Source organism: Microtus oregoni, unplaced genomic scaffold (assembly GCF_018167655.1).
Source record: "Microtus oregoni isolate MIOR12 unplaced genomic scaffold, Mior012 000018F_ref0000195, whole genome shotgun sequence".
Lineage (NCBI taxonomy): Eukaryota > Metazoa > Chordata > Mammalia > Rodentia > Cricetidae > Microtus > Microtus oregoni.
Genome location: NW_024543077.1, coordinates 35,909,972 through 35,933,054, shown reverse-complemented (window position 1 = coordinate 35,933,054; position 23,083 = coordinate 35,909,972). Strand labels below are relative to the sequence as shown.

At 46.4% G+C, this 23,083-nt stretch overlaps 1 protein-coding gene across 1 annotated transcript in view; it reads left to right on the top strand.

Moving 5' to 3' along the window:
- Dnah7 (dynein axonemal heavy chain 7) overlaps positions 1 to 23,083 on the top strand; it is a 195,366-nt gene that overhangs the window by 155,133 nt on the left and 17,150 nt on the right. The window contains exons 53-61 of the mRNA XM_041668272.1: positions 1,298 to 1,492; positions 2,812 to 2,904; positions 6,017 to 6,193; positions 8,081 to 8,242; positions 9,448 to 9,648; positions 13,414 to 13,575; positions 16,203 to 16,388; positions 17,330 to 17,467; positions 21,283 to 21,513. Coding sequence (XP_041524206.1) covers positions 1,298 to 1,492; positions 2,812 to 2,904; positions 6,017 to 6,193; positions 8,081 to 8,242; positions 9,448 to 9,648; positions 13,414 to 13,575; positions 16,203 to 16,388; positions 17,330 to 17,467; positions 21,283 to 21,513 — 1,545 coding nt within the window. The remainder of the gene's footprint in view (positions 1 to 1,297; positions 1,493 to 2,811; positions 2,905 to 6,016; positions 6,194 to 8,080; positions 8,243 to 9,447; positions 9,649 to 13,413; positions 13,576 to 16,202; positions 16,389 to 17,329; positions 17,468 to 21,282; positions 21,514 to 23,083) is intronic.

The window sequence follows — 23,083 nt, the reverse complement described above, 5'->3', positions numbered from 1 at the left end:
GTGGTAGCATTGAAGGTGGGCTCTAAAGTTTACCCTGAGCGAGGAGCCCCTCTTCAGGATCCTCCAGACCTGATGGATGCTGCTTGTCTAGCTAGGCGACACTATCGTGATATCATTGATTAGTTTGCTGATCTGCATGGGGACATATTCATATATATGTAGATGTGCCTATGATGAAGAACGGAAACAAAGCAAGACATGGCAGGGCCGATTTTCACAGTAGTAAAGTATAAATTTCAGACCAGAGTATGTTACTGTCATGTAGACTTTTACGTGATTCAGTTTAAGAATCTGGTGGAGTACACAACTATAATCCCCACACTTGGGAAGCTACGGCAGGGGGATTGTGAGGCTGCGTGCAGTCTGGACTGTACAGCGAATCTGAGTACAGCCTGAGCTACGTAGCAGTATCCTGTGCTTAAATAACAACAACAACAACATCGACAACTTGTTTCTGTTGTTTCACATGGCCATGCATTTAACATTTAACGTTACTAAGTAATTTATTCTCATTCTCAAGGAAATTACTCAAATCTAACCATTTGACTTTAACGATCGCATGCAAATGTAACCTAATTTTAAATTCTCTTTATCTAAAAGATAGGAAGTACTTTATTTATTTATTTATGAAAGAAACATCATAGCCTTTTCATGTATTTGTTTTTAAGATTGGTAAAGTTTTATATGGTCATATCTTGATGGAATTGGGAAAAATATTTATTATTTTTCATATATTTCTTGTACATGCTTCCTAGTAACTCCCTATATTTTATAGAGAATAAATGGAAATATGGCAGATTTTTAGCTCTTACCTTTCTATGAATTTTCAGAGCCAATATTTGAGACTGTATTCAACCATTTTTGAGGAACATCTATTATTCAAGTAGAGTTTATTCAGGCCTTAATTTTTAAGCTATTAATCTTAGAGAAAATGATTGAAAAGTAGCTATTTAAATGGAGCTACATTTTGGTTTTTTTTTTTCGAGACAGGGTTTCTCCGTAGCTTTTGGTTCTTGTCCTGGAACTAGCTCTTGTAGACCAGGCTGGCCTCGAACTCACAGAGATCCATCTGCCTCTGCCTCCCGAGTGCTGGGATTAAAGGCTTGCACCACCACCGCCCGGCTGGAGCTACGTTTTTAACTGCTCCTATTCGGTCCTCGGATTTTTCGTGACTCCATAGACGACCATAACAGCCGTGGGATTTCCCGAGACTCTGAAAGAACCCCACTGCTCTGCTGTGGCTGTAGACTAACCAGGGAAAGTTTCTGTGACTCTCTACGGTGTTTCTTTTCTGCAGATCAACAAGGCGGAGTGGAGATTCCTGCTCACCGGTGGCATTGGGCTGGACAATCCTCATACCAACCCTTGCCCGTGGCTTCCTCAAAAGTCCTGGGACGAGATCTGCCGTCTAGACGACTTGCCGGCCTTCAAGACCATTCGCAGGGAGTTTGTGCGCCTGAAGGATGGATGGAAAAAAGTGTATGACAGCTTGGTATGTGCTCACCCTTTTCCTATTCCAAAGCTTTTCAATGAAGAAGCCAATGATGGTATGTGCTCACCCTTTCCCTATTCCAAAGCTTTTCAATGAAGAAGCCAATGATGGTATGTGCTCACCCTTTCCCTATTCCAAAGCTTTTACATGAAGAAGCCAATGATGGTATGTGCTCACCCTTTCCCTATTCCAAAGCTTTTCAGTGAAGAAGACAATAATGTCACAAAGAACATCTTTACATCTTGGTATGTGCTCACCCTTTTCCCTATCCCAAAGCTTTTAAATGAAGAAGCCAATAACATCACAAAGCACGTCTTGACCTTGTACACAAGCAAGATTTCATAGCCGTCAGCAACCGGTCAGTGGTTAAAATACAAAGTTTGGCTCCTTTTCTCCGTCACTGTCTGAGACAATGGTCCTGTTTCTAATTCTACCGAAACCCCAAAGATTGAAGATTTGATCCACATGGCCTTTGGAAACGTTTTGCTGAATTTCCTCAGCAAGTGTTTCTTTTCCATTCCCACTCAGATTGGAGCGATCATTACAGGAGATGGGCTAAAATTTTACCAAACAGCCGCTTAGATTTTCTTAATGTGGAATATGAGCTCGCGAATACTTTTATAATTGGAAGAGCGGGGAAAGCTGGCATTTCCAAACCAGTTTTTATGAAGCGCCGGCTTTCTAATTAGATGCTGAAAGTTAACACATGCCACGAAGCAGTTTGTTTCCCTTTTTAAGAGAGGTAGCATTTCTTACATTTTCTGGCTTTACTTTGGCATAAAGGCTAAAGTTTTTCCAGTCCCCAGTTACTGTTTTCTACCCCTTGGTTTCTGCTCTTCCTGTCTTTACTCTTCTTGAATACAGCAGGTAGCTGCTCTGCTAGAGACAGTTGTTAGGGAAGTGGCTGCGCTGGGGTGGGGGTGGGGGGCTGGCAGCAGGGCTGACCAGCATTGCTCTTGGCTGCCTGTCCTGGACTGAGACCGAGTTCATTCCTTTGGGATGGGTCTGCTCTGGATCCGCCCTGGCCGCTGCTGAAAGTAACTCCCAGAAGTTACTCATCTGTCAGTGAGTGTTTCTTCTCAGTTTAAAATGACAGCTGCATGCATTGTGTTGAGCCGTGGAGAGAAACCACATAGCTGGTTCTGAAATTTCAAAGGCATACACATTGGCATTAATTTTCCCACCCCTTAAATAACATTGGCACTGATGTTCTGTTTTCATGAATCATATGTCTTCCTCACGAATATGATTATTTGTCAACTATTAGTGCTTTTAGAGATGATCTCTGGCGCTGACTGACTTACTATAATTAATTCTAGGAGCCGCACCATGAGGTGTTCCCGGAAGAATGGGAGAATAAAGCGAATGACTTCCAACGGATGCTCATCATTCGCTGTTTGAGGCCAGACAAGGTAAGGTGACGTTTGTGATAGTCCAAATTAGCTGAAGCATGATTCAATTATCTAAAAATAAACACACACTCACACACACACACACACACACACACACACACACACACACGTGTGTGTGAATTTATTCTTTGATTTTGTTGTTGTTCAGAATTTCTGGAATTAGCATCTTATGCTCATAGAAGCTTAGTCTTGAGAGTTTCTATCTGCTGATTTAGTAGATGTTGAATCTGAATGAACAGTATCACCACCCTGCTGGGTAGGTCCTGGTTACAATACTTAGTTTGTCATTTGGGAGTCTCACTACGCAGGCGAGGCTGACCCCAACCTCAAGATGCTCCTGCCCCAGCCTCTGGAATGCTGGGATAGCATGTGCCACCACACCTGCTTTGACTAAGCACGTATAGGTGTGTTTCACTCATCCACACCTTTGCGTATTTCCATGAATCTGCGAAAGTATTGAATAGAGATTAAAAAGTCTAACTTGGGCCAGCAAAATGACTCAGTGGGTAAAGGTACCTTAAGCCTAGTGACTGAGTTAGAGGCCCAGAACCCACATTCTAGGAGAAGAGAACCTGTAACTCACTATGGCTCACGCACACCCACCCCCACAACACACACACACACACACACACACACACACATGCAAGTAAATAAATAAATAGTTTAATCTGGACCTGGCTCTCTCTCCATTGCCTCTCAGTTCCTAGCCACACACATGCACGGGAACACACATTTGCCAGACTTTTCAAAAGCGTTGTGGCACGCGGGTGATTTTTGCTTACAAATCTTGTTCAAACGGATGTTGCCGAGAACACCCAACTGGTGTTTGGAGCTACTGTAACTGTTTCCAGAGGTAGCGCCTTTCTTAGACATTGGGCATTGGCAAATTGCTCCCGCGGTTTGCACCAAGCTGAGGGGTATTCCAGGCCCGTGGAATTGCTCCCCTAGGCTGGGGTGCTGTGTATGTGTGTGTAGTCCCATCGGCAGCCCTTCTGCTGGGCTGACTGTAGGGCCTTTGCAGACACTTTGCGTTGCTCCATTCTGCAGGGGGTGGGCTTGCCTTGCCACCAACCTTCTATGTCTAAGTTCTTCCAGAGGCGCTCACAGCACTCTGTGTGGCGGGACCGATTAGTCTCTGAGAAGAAGATGAAGAAGAAACGGAGCGAGTTTGTGACTTCAGCATTTGAGCAGACATCTGCATTGCAGAGCAGGGTTAAAGGTGCATTCGGTAGCTACTGCTTGAGACAGAAGCTGAAGTTGGGTAATGAAATAAATTATATGTGTGATGTTGGCTGTACGCACATCTGTAGCTGTAAATCTCTATCAAAGGGAAGGTCATTTCATAATCTATGAGTGTGTGTGGAATAAAAACATGTTCCTCTAAAGAAGCTATGTCAAAAGCGGCTATGAAGGAGTAGATTGGCCTCTCAGGACTGCAACATGTTCTTCTTCATTCTGCTTCCGGTATTCAGAGGAGAAAACCGAGTACTCAGCAGAGCAAGGAAGACGAAGATAGATTAAACACCGCCCTCAGTGGAGCTGGTTGGTGTGTGTTAGCCAGGGATGGGTACTTCTCTAGTTCAGTCTCAAGTGGACACCCGCGGCTCTTAGCAAGTCAGGGAGAAGATGTGGTTCCTTGACTCAACAGCAGGACTTTGAGCAAGAGACTCAACTCCTTTATTGCTGTGGCATAAATCTGAAGACTGTTGTCGTTCATTTAACTCAACATAAAACTCGACGTAGCTAGAGAAAGGTTAGCTAGCTTTGTTCTCGCCTATTAAAAAAGGTTTCCAATGAGCATCACAAATGAATCGAACAAAGGCAAAGGCAGGACTGTCGAGAAAATCAGCACGCTAGTGTCTGCTGAATGTTTCTCCTCCAAACCTGTGCCTCTTCAGCCGTCCGGCTTTTCTTTTCCAAAGTTTTATTGAGCTCCGAGGGAACCATCAAAATTAGCAACGAGCACATAAGGACAGAAAATGAGCGTTTCTGTTTTTCAGAGGGTGCACGCCACAATTTGTCAAGATCAGAACAAGAATGGTGTTCTGTGCCCTGTTTACGTCACACCTGGGCACAGTTAGCTAGTTTTACAACCCAGAGATGCCAGATGAAGATCTGCATTAGAAAATAAGGAATGGTACAGAGGAAGGTATCCTAACTCTTAGCACATATCCACTCCTGCAGAGACCCCAACCCTTAGAGTTCTACCCGGGAAAATTCTATGTATTGAGAAAATCTGCCAACCCAGCACGACTTGCTTCTTGAGCGATAGCGTGTGTCTTTTTACAGAGCTTAGCTTCCTCCGAACCTGGACTATTTCGATCCATTTGTAAGGATGTGGGAGGGAGGTGTGTGATGTCTGTGATAATTGCTGCATGGGAGCTCTGGGGACATAGTCAGTGTTTTAAAACCCCAAGGCCTCGGCCACCCCAAGAACAACGATGCACTGAGAGTGGGAGAAATGGTCTCCCCCAAGGACGAGCACATCAGCTGATTATCCAGTGCCAAATGGTCAGTCCTGGAAATATGCACACACAACACTGTGCAGACCGAGCATATATATGTGTGTGTGTGTGTGTGTGTGTGTGTGTGTGTGTGTGTGTGTGTGATATATGTATTATATATACACATATATGTACTCATGAATATATGTATAACAATGAATGAAAAAAGATGACATGAATCTGAAAGAGAGCAGGGAGGACTGTATGGGAGGTCTTGAAGGGTGAAAAGAGAAGGAAGAAATGATGTAATCATAATATAATCTCGAAACAATTTTTTAAAAAATGAAAGTGTCTTTAAATTTGGCGGATCATGTTAATCATTGGTGATTATTTAAATAATCTGTAATTGTTTTTCTGAAAGGAATTTATGTCCCAGTAATGCCCTGGATCCCTTTTTAAAACCTCATCTTTATATCCAGAGTCTGGTTTGTTTGGTTTTGAGACAGGCTCTCAGATGTAGCCCGGCCTGGCTTTGAACTTGTAAACTTCCTTCCGCAGGCTTCCCCAGTGCTGAGGTCACAGGCAGGTGCTTCCCGGCCCAGCCACTGTTTGGTTTTTAACCCAGAGGATCTGGATGATCCTGTCAGATGTGCTCTTGTCGCTTTTAGGTGATCCCCATGTTGCAGGAGTTCATAATAAAGAAGCTGGGGCGCTCTTTCATTGAGCCGCCCCCCTTCGACTTGTCCAAGGCGTTCGGGGACAGTAACTGCTGTGCCCCGCTGATCTTTGTCCTCTCTCCTGGAGCGGATCCCATGGCGGCTCTTCTGAAATTCGCGGACGACCAGGTAGGTCCCTTAGAGCAGATGAAGTGAGCTGGCGCCGTTGCCTTCCTTTGCGCTAGGACGCAAGTCCTAGAGGGTGAGAGAAAGCTTCAAATTGTCTCTCCACTGGAGGAAGGGCTTGGGATTCTGAAACTTGCTAGAGGCCTGGGAAAACGGCACTTGATGGCAGCGCTTACATTAAAAGTCGCTCCTGAGACAGCTCGTGAAACTAAAACCAGGGCTTTCTGGTTGTGGTGGCGCACACCGCAGGGTTTACTAGAGGAGATGGAGGCAAGAGGGTCATGAGTTCAGGACCAGCCTGGAGTTTTTTGGTTTTTTCTCCACAGCTTTAAGGCCAGTACATGAGCTTGGTTGGTTTCATTAAAGTCCACACAGTTACTCCAGGGTGGACTGTCTGTTCTTGTCCCTTTACCTCACCTCTAAGGTGAGGTAAGTCACTCTCCAGAGCAACTATACAACTATACAGCTATATAGCCCCTTTGCCAGTACAGTATGTTCAATTACCTACACTTGTAAGAGATTTAAAAACATATTCCCGTTATTTATGATAAATGTTCTTCTGCCACACTGTCTAGAAGAAAGTAGCGAGCAGGCGGCTGTGTCTTTCTGAGTTGGTTCTTCTCATTTTGGAATAATTCAAATTGCTTTTTGTGCAAACGCCACTGTAGTTTCTGAAACCAACGTGAACATTTCACGAAGATCGTGCCCCCTCGGGAATGTTGGTGGTGAATGTTATTTATGTTTCCTCCTGGAAATCTTACAGAAGACTTTGAGATAAATCATGGCAGCTCCATTTCACAGTGAGGGATACAAAGGCGCAGAGCGGGTAGCTCCATGAAAGAGACGTCACTTGAAGATTAAAGTAGCCTCTGCCGGGCGCTTTCTACTCGAAAAACCTGGCTTCCGTAGGAGTGCTGTGGCTGCCTGATACAGCCCTCACTGCTTGTCACGGAAGTGCTGGGCTATGATGCCATGATTAAAAAGGGGGAGACTTCAAGTAGCATAGGAGCAGCCCCATTGAGTCATAAGGCCATCCCAGTCGGCCTGGGGAGAAATGACTCAAGGCATTTCTTGAGTCATTGAGCTGGGGCAGAGTGTGTTGGGAATCAGCTAAGAAACCTAGTGTCGGATCCATCGTGGAAGTAGGGGAGGTAGCTCAGGGTGGCCATCTTCCATGGGGCTTTTCTTACCAGGCTTCCAATATCCTTTTCTACTCTTCCTTCCCTCTGTGTGTCTCTGGTGTGTGTGTTAGGCAATGTTGACGTTCCCTGGAACCTGCTTCTGCCATGCTTCTGCATTGACTCCAATTGCCACCTCTACTTTTTTTTTATCCCAAAGTGATTTTCCCCCCACGGAGTTAGTGACTGTAAGCAATGAGCGATTGCAGAGGACCCAGGTCTTCCTCTGCTCCAGCCGCTGCTAGAGGCCTCTTCCTGGAAGCCTAGTGACAACTGCCCTCAAAATGAGGAGATCAGGAAGCCACAAATGAGCTGGGGGAAGGTTCTCAGAGTTTCCTAAGGAAGCTGCTGACTGGGAGTCAGTGGCTAATGCTTCTGTTCTCCTAATTTTATCAGAATCCAGAAGGACTGGCACATTCACTCAAGGTGGCAGGACGAGTTAATTGGCCCATTCATATTTCATTTTGCCACTCAATTAACAGAAAACGTATGTTTTAAAGGTCGCTAAGTGACAGTTGTGCCCTTTCGTGTACTCCTATATTAAAAATCTTTTTAATGCTTTTGTTTTCTATATCTTACATCAGCAGCCCAAAAAACTTAGGGAATTTTTCTCTTATTAGCGTGATCATCTAAGTGGTGGTCAGTATGTCCAGGTCACGTCTGTCTGAACCAGTGTGTGACACTAAGTGACACTTGTTGTTCTCGCACGCAGGGCTATGGGGGCTCAAAACTGAGCTCTCTCTCCCTTGGCCAAGGCCAAGGGCCCATCGCGATGAAGATGCTAGAAAAGGCCGTCAAGGATGGAACATGGGTGGTTCTCCAGAACTGTCATCTTGCCACCTCCTGGATGCCGACGCTTGAGAAAGTGTGTGAGGTAACGATGCAGATATGTGTTCACTAGAGTGGTCCTCCCGTCTGTGATACACACCCCGCCCACGAGTGCTCCTCCCCGTCTAACTGTGGATACCTCACCCCGAGTGGTCCTCCCCGTCTAACTGTGGATACCCACCCCGCCCACGAGTGCTCCTCCCCGTCTAACTGTGGATACCCACCCCGCCCACGAGTGCTCCTCCCCGTCTAACTGTGGATACCCCGCCCCGCCCGCGAGTGCTCCTCCCGTCTGTGATACCCACCCCGCCCCGAGTGCTCCTCCCCGTCTAACTGTGGATACCCACCCCGCCCACGAGTGCTCCTCCCCGTCTAACTGTGGATACCCACCCCACCCGCGAGTGCTCCTCCCGTCTGTGATACCCACCCCGCCCCGAGTGCTCCTCCCCGTCTAACTGTGGATACCCACCCCGCCCACGAGTGCTCCTCCCCGTCTAACTGTGGATACCCAGCCCACCCAAGGGCCTCATTTCTGTTCTCTCATTGGACAGGCTGCAGGTTAACATTGGGATGGGCTCATGCTGAGAACCCCACACACAGCCAGACACCTTTAGAGAGCGGAGGGCCCCTTCAGTGTGTCAGAATGTCCTCGGCCTGGAGGAATAGGCCCAAAGATGGGAGTGAACCCTACATTTTACAGCAGTGACCAGGCCCACAGTAGTTCCTCCTAGGCCTTGGCGCGGCACCACTAACGGAAGGTTCTGTGACCTCCAGCCTCAGACCTAGTGCAGCTAAGAGTGGTAGATATGGTCCCTTCAGGATACACCAGCGCTTAGCCTTTGAAATACCCTTGGCTCCTAAACCAATGATTCTAGCTTGGTGTAGTATGGATTTGTCTGACTGCATCGCCTACTCCCAAATCTGGCTGCGGCAGGAGGAGGGGGTTAGGTTTAATCTAGCCCCGAGCAAAGGATTACTTTTGTAAATATTTCGGAAATATCAGTGCAGACATGAACATTTTAAGAAGGCTTTAGTCTTTGGGCCGGCTCTGTATAGTCTTGTGAATTAATTTTATCAGGAGGCTGAGTATGCTCTGGGCCGTCTCAGTGAAGTGTGGTGATTCTGAGTTCTCGCTTTAATCACCACAATTTCACCTCTGTTGTGTGGCTGTTTCTCTTTCCAGACTGTCCCTCAGGTGCGCTGAGATGATCCCTCGGGACTCACTCACTCTTCTGCTTTGTTTGCTCACAGGAGTTAAGCCCAGAGACCACGCACCCGGACTTCCGAATCTGGCTGACCAGTTACCCGTCTCCGAATTTCCCCGTGTCGGTCCTGCAGAACGGAGTGAAAATGACCAACGAAGCCCCGAAGGGATTACGGGCTAATATCATCCGATCATACCTCATGGACCCGATCTCTGACCCTGAATTCTTTGGCAGCTGCAAAAAGCCCGTTAGTGATGGCTAAGTCCTGCCCCCTCAGCCCTGTAAAGCGGTTCAAGTGCCCCCTGGTGGTCGGGGCTGTGTGCACAGAGTGAGACCACAAATTAAGCAGGCCTCCCGCTCCGCAGCACAGTTGCTTTTCATTGCTGATTATTGACTGTGCTGAAGTCAATTTTATTAATATTTCATTTTAATTTTACCACCGGCTCCATGTCTGCTCAGCTGAGATATTATGGGGTACCATCAATAATGCAGGCTTCTGTTGAGAAAGTCAGCTGTAAGCCATTCCCAGCGCCAATCTGCAAGGCTCGAGAACTTGTTCCAGGATATGAACTGAGCCCTTTCCTATCTGGAACCATCTCTCCAAATTAAAACATAAAAAACATTTCCTCCATATAGCCATAATGAGAGCCAAAATGATTCCCCCCCCACGATTGACGAGGCTCATAAGGGTCTTTTCCGGAGCCACCAGGCAGGCTGGGAAAACACCCACTGTGCTCATGATTAGAATTCTGTCTGAATGGCTGTGACCTAAAATTGTTTCCTGGTGTTTCGCTGTAATTAAAAATGGAAGGGCTCTTTTATAAGAGACACTATGAACCTTGATAAGTTTCAGCACTCAAAAGCATTCTGTCTTGATGCATGAACATTACCTACGTGCACATCAAGAGAAACCAGTGAAACTACTTTCACTAAGCAAAATTTGGACACATATAAAAGAAAGAAAGGAAGAAGAGAGAGAGAGAAAAACGGAGGGAGGGAGGGAGGAGGGAGGAAAGAAGGAAGGAAGGAATTCACGTATACATTTAGAAGTTCTGATCCCCCAGACTTGTGTCTGGCTGGCTTCTGCACTGATGAGGCGTGGTGAGAGCTGGGGACTCCCACGCAGGTAGAAAGGGGCATCTGTCCATGTGACAGGCCGCACAGAGCCCCTTTGAAAGCGCACCCTTCCCTCTGGTACTCACTTTGTAGGGGTAGAGGCAAGAGGAAGCACGGCTCCAACGCAACATAGAAATCTCATTAAATCCCATAGCAGCAGCTCTTCACAGCTCTGCATTATTTGGAAATGGTTTTATATTTATAGGAAAATTGAAATTTTAAAATAGTAAAAGGAACAACCTATGTCCTTCTCCATATTTACCTACCGTTAATTTTTTTGCACCATTTAATTTGTTATTTTGTGTTTCCCCTCCAAATACATTAATATCTATGCATAGATAGATAGATTGGTCTCCCTGTGTGTCTTGTCTGTGTCTTTCTTTCTCTCTCTCTGTCTCTCGGTTGTCTCTCTCTTTGTGTGGTGTGTGTGTGTGTGTGTGTGTATTTGTGTACTAAGTCATCCCTTGACATCCGTGGAGGATCGTTATAGTTTAGAACATCCCTCAAATGCTCAAGTGCATAGATGCTCAAGCTTCATAAGAAGTGGTATGGCCTTAGCCTATAACTTACATTTATCCTCCGGTATGCTAGCTTAACTCATTTCTAGATTTCTAGCTAACTAGAAACATAAATTGAAGATGAATACTACATAAATGTTCGTCGGTTTTCTTGTTCAAGGTATAAGAAAACTGTACATATTCAGCACCAGCACAATTAAAAAACATTTCAATCTGAGGTTGATTAAATTCATACATGCAGAACAGGCAGAAGACAGAAGGCTGACTACATGAATATGTGTATATACATCTGTGTATACATACACACACACACCAGTTGAAGGGAAGCTAGACATAGCATGACCCTCATCCTTAAATACTTCCAAGAATATCCAACCTCTTGATACTCCTTTTATCAGTAAGACACAATGTCGTGTACAGAGTCACACCTGCAAACTAGCAGTCAATTTACCCTCAGAACATTTCAGCTTTGTGTTGGGTCATGTTCACAGCTATCCTGGGTCTCAAGTTGGCCACATTTATATATGTTTTAGGAATGGGGACATTAACTTACCACGGTATTACTGTTAGCTTTTGTGAATGTAACTGTCATGTCAGTCTCTCGTGTATTTCAATGTTGTCAAGTGCCATTTCCTTGTCTTCCGAGTGGGGAACAGTATTGGAGACCACAGTGAACAATAGAGGAGTTTCTTGGTATTTGAAAATGTTGACACAGCCGGGTGTGGTGGCCTGTAATCCCAGCGCTGTGGAGGCAGAGGCAAGCGGATCTCTGTGAATTGGAGGCCAGCCTGGCCTACAGAGAGTTCATTTCAGGATAGCCAGGGCTATATGCAGAGACACTACTATAGACTTACAAATACACGCTCTCGAAGTGAGGAATACGTACCAGATGTATCGGTACTCCAGGCTTCATCGCATCTGCCACCATCTTCCTTGTCTCTCTTGAGTCTACAATTGTTTGTCTTTTGTTTTACATTGAAATATCCGGCTTCCAACAGTTACCTGTTAACTTGATTAACAATTCAATATATATATATGAAATAATTGAGTTATACTGACATGTTTAACAGGTTTATTCAATTTCTTTAGTTAAATTTATGCTACCTCTCTTTTTTTCAAATAGCTTCCTTTCGTTCTCTTTCTCCTTTGCTTGGTTTTGTATTTTTCTCCTTGTTTCCCCTTCTCTCCTTTAAGTTTATTCTATGAAGGAAACTTATTGTGCTGTGGGATAAAATTTAGGCCTCCCTGTGATTTTTTTATGGATTTTGTTAAATAATGAAATAGCCTATAGTTATGTTCAGTTGCAAGGAGAGCCAGATTTCAGAAATTGTAGTATGTTAATTACAGCTTCCTTGTTGTTAAAACTGTGGGCTTTGGATTCTCCGAGCTCTAACCGGGTGTCCCTGGTTGGCAGGTTGCACACTGTCTAGGGAAGTGGATGGAGCTGGCATCCCGAGACAAAGCTGGCAGCCATTGGTAACAGGAAGGGTCAGACATTTCTGATCTCAGCTGGGAACTTTTTGGTCTGGGCATGAGTTTAAGGCAACAGACTCCCTCCTCCCCTGCCTCCCCCCCCCCCCCCCCCCCCCCCCGTCTGGCCTCTTCTGTTTCTGGTCTCCAGCAAGCCCTTCAGACAGGCTCTCCTGTGAGGTGCCCTCACCACACGGTTGCCTTCCCCAGTATCCCTTGCTCCCCGTGGTTTCCACCCACCTGACGCACTGCTGGCTGTGAGCCTGGCATTTCCCTCCGCAGCTTCTACCCTGTGGCAGAGGACTGCTCTTTTCTGGGTTTGAGTTGAGCATCTTCCCACAATCCCCCGCTGTTGTGTCAATCCTGACGGCCCCTTCCTTCCTGGCTAGTGAGGATGACTGCCTCCCTGTGCCCTTCGCCAGAGAGACGGCCAGCAGAGAGCTGCTTTTGCTGAGAAGCCCTGCGGTTCTGCCTCAAGCTCTGTTGTTGGCTCTCAGTGTTCTTGAAGGCTTCAGAACTGCTCACTTCCTCCAGTTATCTACTTGGAAATACCTCCACCATGGTCTGGGCTATACATAGAATTCATAATTCTCAGGTTGTGTTGCTTCGACTGGAAACAAGCCCTCCTCCAAAAAAAATCCTATAAAATTCAAATTAGATGACCTAGCTCTGTCTCCTAGAACCCTAGTGTACGTAGCTGTATGTGCTCATTGGACTTGAGTATCAATGGGAAGATTTTTGCTTGGCGTACCTGTAGAAATACACGTGTGTTTTAGTTATTTGGGGGTTGAAAAGCCTCGTATTATTTATAGGCAAAGGAATTTGATTCTATGAATTTAGAAATATAGCAAGTCTAATGCAACGTTCACAGGAAAAAAATGTCATTGAACAATTTCTTCTCATTACAGAATGAATTCAAGAAACTGCTTTATGGCCTCTGTTTCTTTCACGCTTTGGTACAAGAGAGACGAAAGTTTGGACCCCTGGGGTGGAATATTCCTTACGAATTCAATGAGACCGATCTAAGGATCAGTGTGCAGCAACTCCACATGTTCCTGAACCAGTATGAGGTACCGTAAACATCTCAGCAAGGACATCACCTTTTCACGGTTTATCATGCTGTAACTGTTGGCGCAGCGAGCAGGGACTCCTGATTAACTCTGCTCTGCTAGAACAAACTGCAGGGCGGTTCCCAACAGCCTGTTTCATAGTACTTTATCATAACAGGAAGTGATAACTGCTGTGGGGGTGGTTAGAGGCTGGTTCGACTCCATGTGATCATTTATTTAGACACATAGCCACCTGTGGAGATGTGAAAAGCAACGGGGTTATTATATTTATTATGAAGACACCGCAAATCAAGCCAGGTGTAGAAATGGGGTGGAGCGAGAGGGTGGCCAGGTTTCTTCTTCTCTGGAGCATGAATTCGGTTTATGTGAGAGGAGATTTTGACTTTTGAGTCGGGACTTCCTGTCTAAGAATAAATTACTTAAGCCAGGTGATGGTGGCGCACGCCTTTAATCCCAGCTCTTGGGAGGCAGAGGCAGGCGGATCTCTGTGAGCTCGAGACCAGCCTGGTCTACAGAGCTAGTTCCAGGACAGGCTCCAAAGCCACAGAGAAACCCTGTCTCGAAAAACAAAACAAAACAAAAAAAAAAAAGAATAAATTACTTAAAACCATTTAAAGAGGAGTAGATTCCGGGAGGAGCCAGAGAGCCCAACCTCACATGGGGATCACCTCACCCTTCGTATTCTCATTCTCTCTGGGGCTTTTGTTGTTTCCGTTTTGAGACAGAATCTCAATATGTGGCCCTGATTGGCCTGGAACTCACAGCAATTCTCCTGCCTCAGCCTACCAGGAACTGGGATTGAGGGCGTCCATCACCACACCAATGGCTTCTTTTCTTTTCCTTTCTCTCCCCCATGAGGCACCATTTGATCTCCTTTCCCAGGCTAGTCTTAAACTTACTCTGTAGGCCAGGCAGGCCTCTAGAGTGGTCTCTGGAATACTCTTCCCCCTCTCCTGCTTCCTGCCTCTCTTCCTCTCCCTCTTTTCCTCCCTCCCCTGCCTTTCTCTTTCCTTCCATTCCTCTCTCATCCCCTCACTTGCCCTCCTTCTCCCTCTCTCCAGAATATCCAACACTGGACGTTGTGGGATGTTCTCTATACCGTTGTCAACGGGATTTAAACAGTTTGAGATTTTGAAAACTTATTACTACACGTGCCTGTACGAATAGGGAGCTTTCCCCAGCTAGAGCAAGTTGTCTGAATTTTGGCAGAATCCTGTTCAAATTTAGTTGGCTGTCTTTGATTAAATCTATCATCAATAGAATACAAAACCCCCCAAAACTTCAACCTTTGAATTTAGGATTCTAAATGGAGAGGGTTGAATTCTACTCTCATAAAAGCAAATAAGAAGCTAGGTAAATAACGCCGGCGGGCTCACGTGGGAGAAACATTCAAAGGAATCATAAGCTTGATAAATCATCTTCCTACCATAACACCTACAAGAAGCACGGAGCTAATATAGAGATAAAATACAGTGCCGGAGGAGAATGTATCTGAGCTAAAATAATTACTCACAACCAGCGAGGAGCATTCCTAGATAGCAATGTGACTATCTGGATAATATAGTCTACCGTAAAATGCAGTCTACAGTGAGGAGTTAAGTTAAAATATATAAGTAGGCGAATTTGGGTTAGCACCTAAAAAAATCAAATCCACTATATCACCACACTAAAGAGAATTTAAGACGCACGATCCTATCAGTAGATATAGAAGACAGCATCCGAGAAAACCCCGCATTCATTAGTGATACAAATACTCTCTATAAAGTAGGGACAGGGAGGAATGTGGTCAACAGGAGAGGAAAATTGTCTTGGTCACTGTTCTTGGCTGTAGAGAGAGAGAGTATGACACGGCAGCTCTTATATACGGAAGCATCAGTTAAGGGTTGTGCAGTTTCAGATGCTGGAATCAGAGTCCTCTGTAAAAGCAGCCAGTTTTCTGATTGCTGAGCCATCTTGCTAGCCCCTCTTTTTTTTGTTTGTTTGTTTTTTTTAGTTTTTTAAGACAGGGTTTTTCTGTAGCTTTGTGAAGCAGGATGCATAATGAAGTTAAACTGTCAACAAGGCAAACAATGTGTGCAATTACCAAAAGCCAGGGAGCCTGGAGCATCAGAGGAGCAAACGTGCTCCCCCATTGCCTTGATGCTGAGCCTCTAACCCTTTGATTTCAGTCACCAAATGGGAGCCACAGAGAGTAAGCAGAGACCAGGCAGGCGATGCGAAGAATTGAACTACAATAGGAAACATGGCAGACATGCGGCACCCACGGAAGAGAAAGGATTGACGTGATTTAGATATTTAGCGATGAGGAGAGGAGGAGAACCTGTATTAGAACAAGTGTTAATAAGTATATGCAACAATTAAGACCCTCACTAGTATTTTAAAATCAGTATCCATTCAAATTATGTTTTTGAATCCAGGAGCTTTTAGTCTCAGCCCCAGCTGAATGCACTAAAACAAGAAGAGGAAGATCCTGGGGGCAACTGCAGTAATTAGCAAGAAAGTATAGAGAAGGAGATTATTGCGAACCTGCAGGAAGATCCTTAGCTTGATGTTGGTAGCCAGACACAGCCCCCATCCCACACCGCGTGGTGTTCCTGACCGGCCGGTGACCACTCTGTCCACCTTAGGAGCTGCCTTACGACGCTCTGCGGTACATGACCGGGGAATGCAACTACGGGGGCCGAGTGACCGACGACTGGGACCGGCGCACGCTGCGCAGCATTCTCAACAAATTCTTCTGCACGGAGTTGGTTGAAAATGCAGACTACAAATTTGACTCAAGTGGCATCTATTTTGTCCCCCCTCCTGGTGACGTAAGTCCGCCCCCCTCTAAGAGAACCTCGTGTATTATTAAGGCCGGGCCAGGTGACCCAGTATGAGGAGTAGGGTCCCAAAAGTCAGTAAAAGAGTCAGAGACAGTCCCTGCTCCCACTGTTAGGAGTCCCACAAGAGGACCACACTACATGACTGTAACATAGAAACAGTTCCTAGAGCTACTAGAACAGAGGATCTGGGAATGCAAGCCGATGAACTCTTCTTGGGAATTCCTTAAAGCGCTCATGCAGCCACAGAGACGAGGGCTGGGTAAGGAATTAAGCTGCTCAGTTCAGTTGTCCAAACCCAAGGAGTCCAGGAGCCTCCTCTGAGTTCCCAAAAGTGCTCACAGAGCCTCCGGGCAGAGGTGCTCAGTTCAGTTGTCCAAACCCAAGGAGTCCAGGGGCCTCCTCTGAGTTCCCGACAGTCCTCACAGAGCCTCTGGGCAGAGGTGCTCAGTTCTAAGCCACACAAGGAGTCCAGGAGCCTCCTCTGAGTTCCCGACAGTCCTCACAGAGCCTCTGGGCAGAAGTGCTCAGTTCTAAGCAACAGCAAGGAAATGGATCCAGGACTCTCTTCTGGAGTTCCGGCCTCCGGCAAAGGCAGCCTCAGAATTGATGCTCCATCCTTGCCCAAGTTTCTATCTCCCGTTGCCCTTACTAGGACAGCTTTTTAAATTTGATTGCCATAAATTTCTTTCAATAATCATAATAATAAGCATTTTTGTGGAACGGTCGGTACAGTACCTTCTTCTCTCAGAATTTGCCCGTACTGTTGTGAGCCCTTGGCCTGGACTGGGAGAGAGGAAAGGCATTCAGCATGCCGCCCCACAAGCTCATCCTCTCCACGGCTCAAGGATGGAAAAGCATTGACTCTGAGCCAAGTCCTCCCTGGTAACCGACATCTGACCTCCCGGCTTTTCGCCATTCCGTCTCTGCAGCACAAAAGCTACATCGAGTACACGAAGACCCTGCCGCTGACCCCGTTGCCGGAAATCTTTGGAATGAATGCCAACGCCGACATCACGAAAGACCAGTCGGAGACACAGCTGCTGTTTGATAATATACTCCTCACCCAGGTGTGTTGTGAGGCAAACTAGGCCGGAGCCAGCAGGGATCTGTCCGTCCCCTCCCCCACCCTGACACACACACACACACACACACACACACACACACGCACGCACGCACGCACACATCCTCCTCCCCCATCCAGCCAAGGCTCCTAACCAAACTCTAACAAAGTGAAGGAGCCCTCAAAGGAACATGGGGGGCAGGGGACCCACATAATCCCTTAATTATGGACTTCAGCATAGGGAATGTGGGCATCAGGCATTTTCTTTCCATCAATCTTGTTTGAGAGTGAGTCTCTTGCTTCTAGGAATTCCGGTTTGTTTTGCTTTAGTGCCTTAGCCTTGCCCAAATACAGCGTATGTTAATCCCTTTCCTTTCCCGTAGGTGGAGCCATCATTTTAAAGATACCCGCGTAGCCGTTTGGGGGAGGGGGGTGTCTGTGGACAATTTCCCCCTTTTTTCTTTTCTAGTCTCCTTCTGATTTAACGGCAGTTGCTTGTTTTTATGATCCCTTTTTATTTACTATCCCAGGCCATTTCGCCTAGTTTACATAAAAGATTCCTTTCCCGCTATTTTATTAGGTAACATAATGCTTAAGTATATGATAGCAATAATATAAAATGAATTTAAATAAATAAGCAATTGACCGGTGGAAGGCACTGCCAGTGGGAAAATGTGCCCAGCATGGGTAGAGGAGGAAAATCTAAATCTACAGTGCATGAAGCAGTTGCTAATCCTGAGCCCAGTGAGATAGTGAGATGCGTTCTCTCTCTCTCTCTCTCTCTCTCTCTCTCTCTCTCTCCCTCTCCCTCTCCCTCTCCCTCTCTCTCTTTCTCTCTCTCTCTTTTTCAAGACAAGGTTTCTCTGTAGCTTTGGTGCCTGTCCTGGAACTAGCTCTGTAGACCAGGCTGGCCTCAAACTCACAGAGATCCGCCTGCCTCTGCCTCCCGAATGCTTTGCCATTTTTGGAAACAAATCAAACTGGATGCCAAGAGTTCCCGTGGAGATTCAGGAAACTTTCAGTAAACCGGGGCTGCACACCGGTTCACTTGGGTAGATTTTCCCGTACTGAGTTTGGGTGTTTTTATGTCCTCTCAGAGTGGAACGATGATGGTTCGTGTTCCTGAGGTGCTGGCCCTGGCTAGCACTGCTTTGAGAGCTTTTATATAACATGTAGTACACGGGGCAACCCAAGGAGTGAGGGGCCACTGCTGTTCCTGTTCTGTAGAAAGGAAACTGAGGCACAAGAGGATTGAGTAGTTTGACCAAAGTTGGCTAGTCCAGTTTCAAGGCTGGACTCAGAGTCAAGCAGCCTGGCCCGCCCTGGCTCCATAGCCTGTTCTAAGCTGCTGTCTTGTTCTCTCCCGTGAGTCTGTGACTGGGTCAGATCCGAGGCGCTGAAAAGGCCAGGCCTGGGGAAGACATGGGTGTGTTGTCATGAATGGACCTGGCCACGAAGCCTGCGCTCTAGTTTCTGCTAGTATGCTGCTTTCTAGTAAGGCAAACAGGACAGAGAGTGTTAATGCTCCGTGAAAGCCTGTGCTTGCCAGAACACACACGGAAATAAGTGAGCCAGTGTGAGTCAGAGTCAGTTCTGAGGAGGAAGAGCTAGCTGCTTGTCATACAGGATAGGCTGATGGCAGATCACTGCGGTGTCTCTGGCTTTATTTAAACTTGCTGGTGCGTGTCACATTGCAGAACCCACAGAACAGGGTGCCCATTCCAATGGAAAATAACGCAAATCCAAACAAATACATTTGAGTACACCAGGGTATCGCCTCAGTGTGTGGTTAAACAACCTATCTCAATACGCCTGGTCCAGCTTCACGAGTGCGGCTCTCGTGGTGGGTGGCCAACGGGCCTTGAGTGAGCAGTCAGGCGGAGACCCGAGCTGCAGGACTCTGTGGGCTATTTCATGATAACAGGCCTTTGGCCCTGATGTCCTCAGCTAAGATGTCTCAGAGAAAATTGGAAGAGGCAGGTGCCAGAGTGGAGGGTGTAATTTTTGCGGAGATCATTGGGTTATGCTCGATGGTCACACTATTTCAAGAAGGAAACTAATAAAACCAGCGTGCTGTAGGCTGTCTGCAAAGGCTAAATTCTTCAAGGTCCCTTTAGAAATAGGTTACACCCACCTTTACTCAATTGAAGCAAGACAACCCAACCAGGTGAGGGGATTCACACTTGTAATGCTGGCATGGGGCGGGGGAGGGGGGGCAAAGCAGGAGGATCTCAAACTCAAGCTTGCTTGGGCAGTCAGTGAGCCGTGCACCCTGTCTTCTGAATATGTGTTGCTGGTGTGTGTCTGTGCTTGCGTACATGGTACCTGCAGAGGTCACTGGATGGAGTCAGGTGTCCAGCTGGGAACTGAACTCGAGTCCTCTGCAAGAGCAGCAAGCCCTCTGAACCGCCAAACCGTTTCTCCAGCTTCTCCTTTGATTCAGAACAGATGGCCAGAAAGGGAGGGAGGGCGGTGGCCGAGCTGTGTCTTGCACTTGTGAGGCCTCAGCTTCAGTGGGCTGGGGGTGGGGGACGGGAAGGAGGATGAACCTTGGGAAGCTGTGCCTGGTGCTTGTGGAGGCACCGGAGAGGGAGCAGGAGTGTCCAGCCCAGCTAAACAGTCACGAATGAGTAGCACGCTCTAGCTCTTGATGCTTCCCATGAGTTGCACACGACTTTCTAAAGCTCTCGAACACCAACTGTGTGACCTGAGTGTTGGTAAGGAGGATGGCTGAGTTGCTGAAATATTTTCCTGACCTTTTTTGGTTGGGTCCAGGCCTGGGCTTTTGTGCTATTTTTGTAGGGCATGTGTTTCACATGTTACAGCTCTTGCTAGAAAATAGAATGGTTTTTTAATCCATTTATACTACTTTATATGTAGGTCAAAAAACAAAAGGCAAATTATTCCGTAAGTGGAGTAAAAAGAAAAAGATTATTTCACTACTCTGGGTCCAGCATTCAGTATCTTTTTTCTTCTTCTATTGTTTTAAATATTAATTGTAAACTAAATTCTTTAGGACTGTAAAAATTAATTATTTTGTGGGCATAGTTCTTAATTTCATTTTTCTAGCAGGCAGTTAAAACTTGCCGACACTTAATTGCTTTATTGTCTTATTTTGTAAGCTCTTCTAATGATGTGTGACAGGTAGGTGTAAATCTAAGAAAACACAATGTGTTCACAGACTGGAATGTTTAATATTAATCATAAAGAAAACAGGAAAAAATGTAATCTAGGAAGGGAGACTTAACTCAGTTTTCCTGAACTGGAAGAATGTGAGCTGGTCAACTGTATTCCAGAAGTGATTATTCTCCCCCTGTGGACCCTGGGAGGATATCAGTAATGCCTGTCCTCTCTCCATAACGCTGAGCCTCCTCGAGGAGGCAGACTTATTTTCTTTGCCCTACAGGCTCAGGGAGAAAGCTGTGTCTCTGTTTCTGGCAACTGGTGTGCATCAGATCTTGGCAAATAGATTTTGTGGCCCGCTCTCGCAAGACAGTCACCTTCCCTCTTTGTGTGCCTTGAGGTTCATCATCGCCGGGCTGCTCTGTCGAGCCTCAGTGGGCACCAGGCGGTGGGACGTACAAACGTTCCCTTGAGGTTCTGTTTCTCCTTTGAATACATCACATGCTCCTTCCTCCTCCTGCGTCACAATCATCTTCTCTCAGAGCATCATCCCCTGGGGCTCTTATATTTCAGTAAATCTTATGCAGAGAAGAATCATCCAGAGAGTACATGGTTCCTTGTGAGGTTTACCCGGCGGTTTCCCCCTCTTGGCTCTTCTCGTGCCTTTATGAGGATGTCGTAACAGTTTGGACTGTTCAGTCTCGTTCGTCAGGTTCCGGAGCAAAGTCATCAGATGAAGTGGTCGACGAGGTTGCTGGGGACATCCTGGGCAAACTTCCCAACAACTTCGACATTGAGTCCGCCATGAGAAGATACCCCACCACCTACACCCAGAGCATGAACACTGTCCTGGTCCAAGAGATGGGCCGGTTCAATAAGTTGCTGATGACCATACGAGAATCATGCATTAATATCCAAAAGGCAATCAAGGTAAGGGGGAGCTGAGCAAAAGAATCACCAACTCTCACACCTTTCTCCACTCAGCAAATGGTGATTAGTTACAGGTGCTGGCAAGCGCAACTTTTGACCCTCACTGTAGAAAACGTGTCCCTGCTCTTGGTTAGCCTATAGAATTCTGGGAATAGCAGTTCATAACAGTTAATAGATATGTAAGTGACAGACAACACATGTACTGGGAAGGTGCCTACTGAGGGGACGTCGTGCTGAGCTATAATGAGAATAAGTTTGCACGTTAGCAGTGGAGACACATAAAACATTAAAGAAATACAGAATTTTTAAAGATTTATTTTGTTTGCATTTGTGTGTGTATATTCGTGTGTGCTCACATGTGTGCGTGTGTGTGTGTGTGCATGCGTGCAGGTGCCCACAAAGGCTGGAAGTGGACATAAGATCCCTTGAAGCTGGAGTTACAGATGTCTGTGAGCCACCCGGCGTGGATGCAGGAGTCCCGGCTCCTGTCCTTGGCTCCAGCAGAGTCCTGGGGCTCTTCACCCCAGAGCCATCTCTCTAGGCCCATATATAAGTTTTAAGTGATAAATCCTTTAGGCAAGTAAAACAGGGTACGTCAGCAGAGTTGTCTGAGACAGGCTGGGGCAGACCGTTCTGAGGACAGAGGCTGAGTGACATTAAAGAGGAACGTAGGGACTATTAAGGGAAGAACATTTAGGCAGACGATTTTAGCGGCAGTCAAAGCCAAGAGCAGTACCAATATGGCATGGACAAGAAGCGCCAGGAGAAGGGTGATGGGACAGGAATGAGATGAGCCCGGATGTGTGTGGAAGGAGAGGCCATGACCAGGGACATGATGGCCTTGCCTGCCGTGGCTAGGATCTTGAATTTTATTTTGAAATACAGAGGCATTAGGGGTTTTCAGGCCATAGTGATATTTCATTTCTTTTGAAGATTACTCCAAAAAGGTTTTAGGGAAACTGTGATAGAGAACCTGGGTCAGGAATCCTTGCCAAGCGTGGCTGAAGATTGAGGTGAAGAGAAATGGCTGTGTATCATTAGGACACCTGAAAGTCTTTGTAGGGATGAGCAAAGAGGATCCAGAGACAACTCCCAAATGTGCGGCCTAAGCAAGGATAAGGTCTGAGGGAGAAAGTCAGGAACTGTGATGAGGGTCTTTCTGAAGTGTCTCCCCGAGTTGGGGAAGAGATCACTGCTGAGTGCAGGCATGAGGCCCAAGAGGGAGGCCAGGGTGGGTGTAACTTCCAGGCTATTATAATATAGTTACTTTATTAACCAGTGGTATTCACAGCATACAGAGGGGAATCCCACATCAGATGATGAAACTTTGGGGAAGAGACCTAAGAATTTGTTCTGTAAACTAGGTTTCAGATTCCTTTTCTATTGTCATTTTGAGACAGGGTTTCTCTGTGTAGCCCTGGCTGTTCTAGAACTAACTCTGTAGACCAGGCTGGCCTCGAACTCACAGAGATTCACCTGCCTCTACCTCTCGAGGGCTGGAATTAAAGGCGTGCACCACCCCCACCCAGCTCAAATTCCTTTTCTTTTAGCACTTTCATCCTGCCTGACA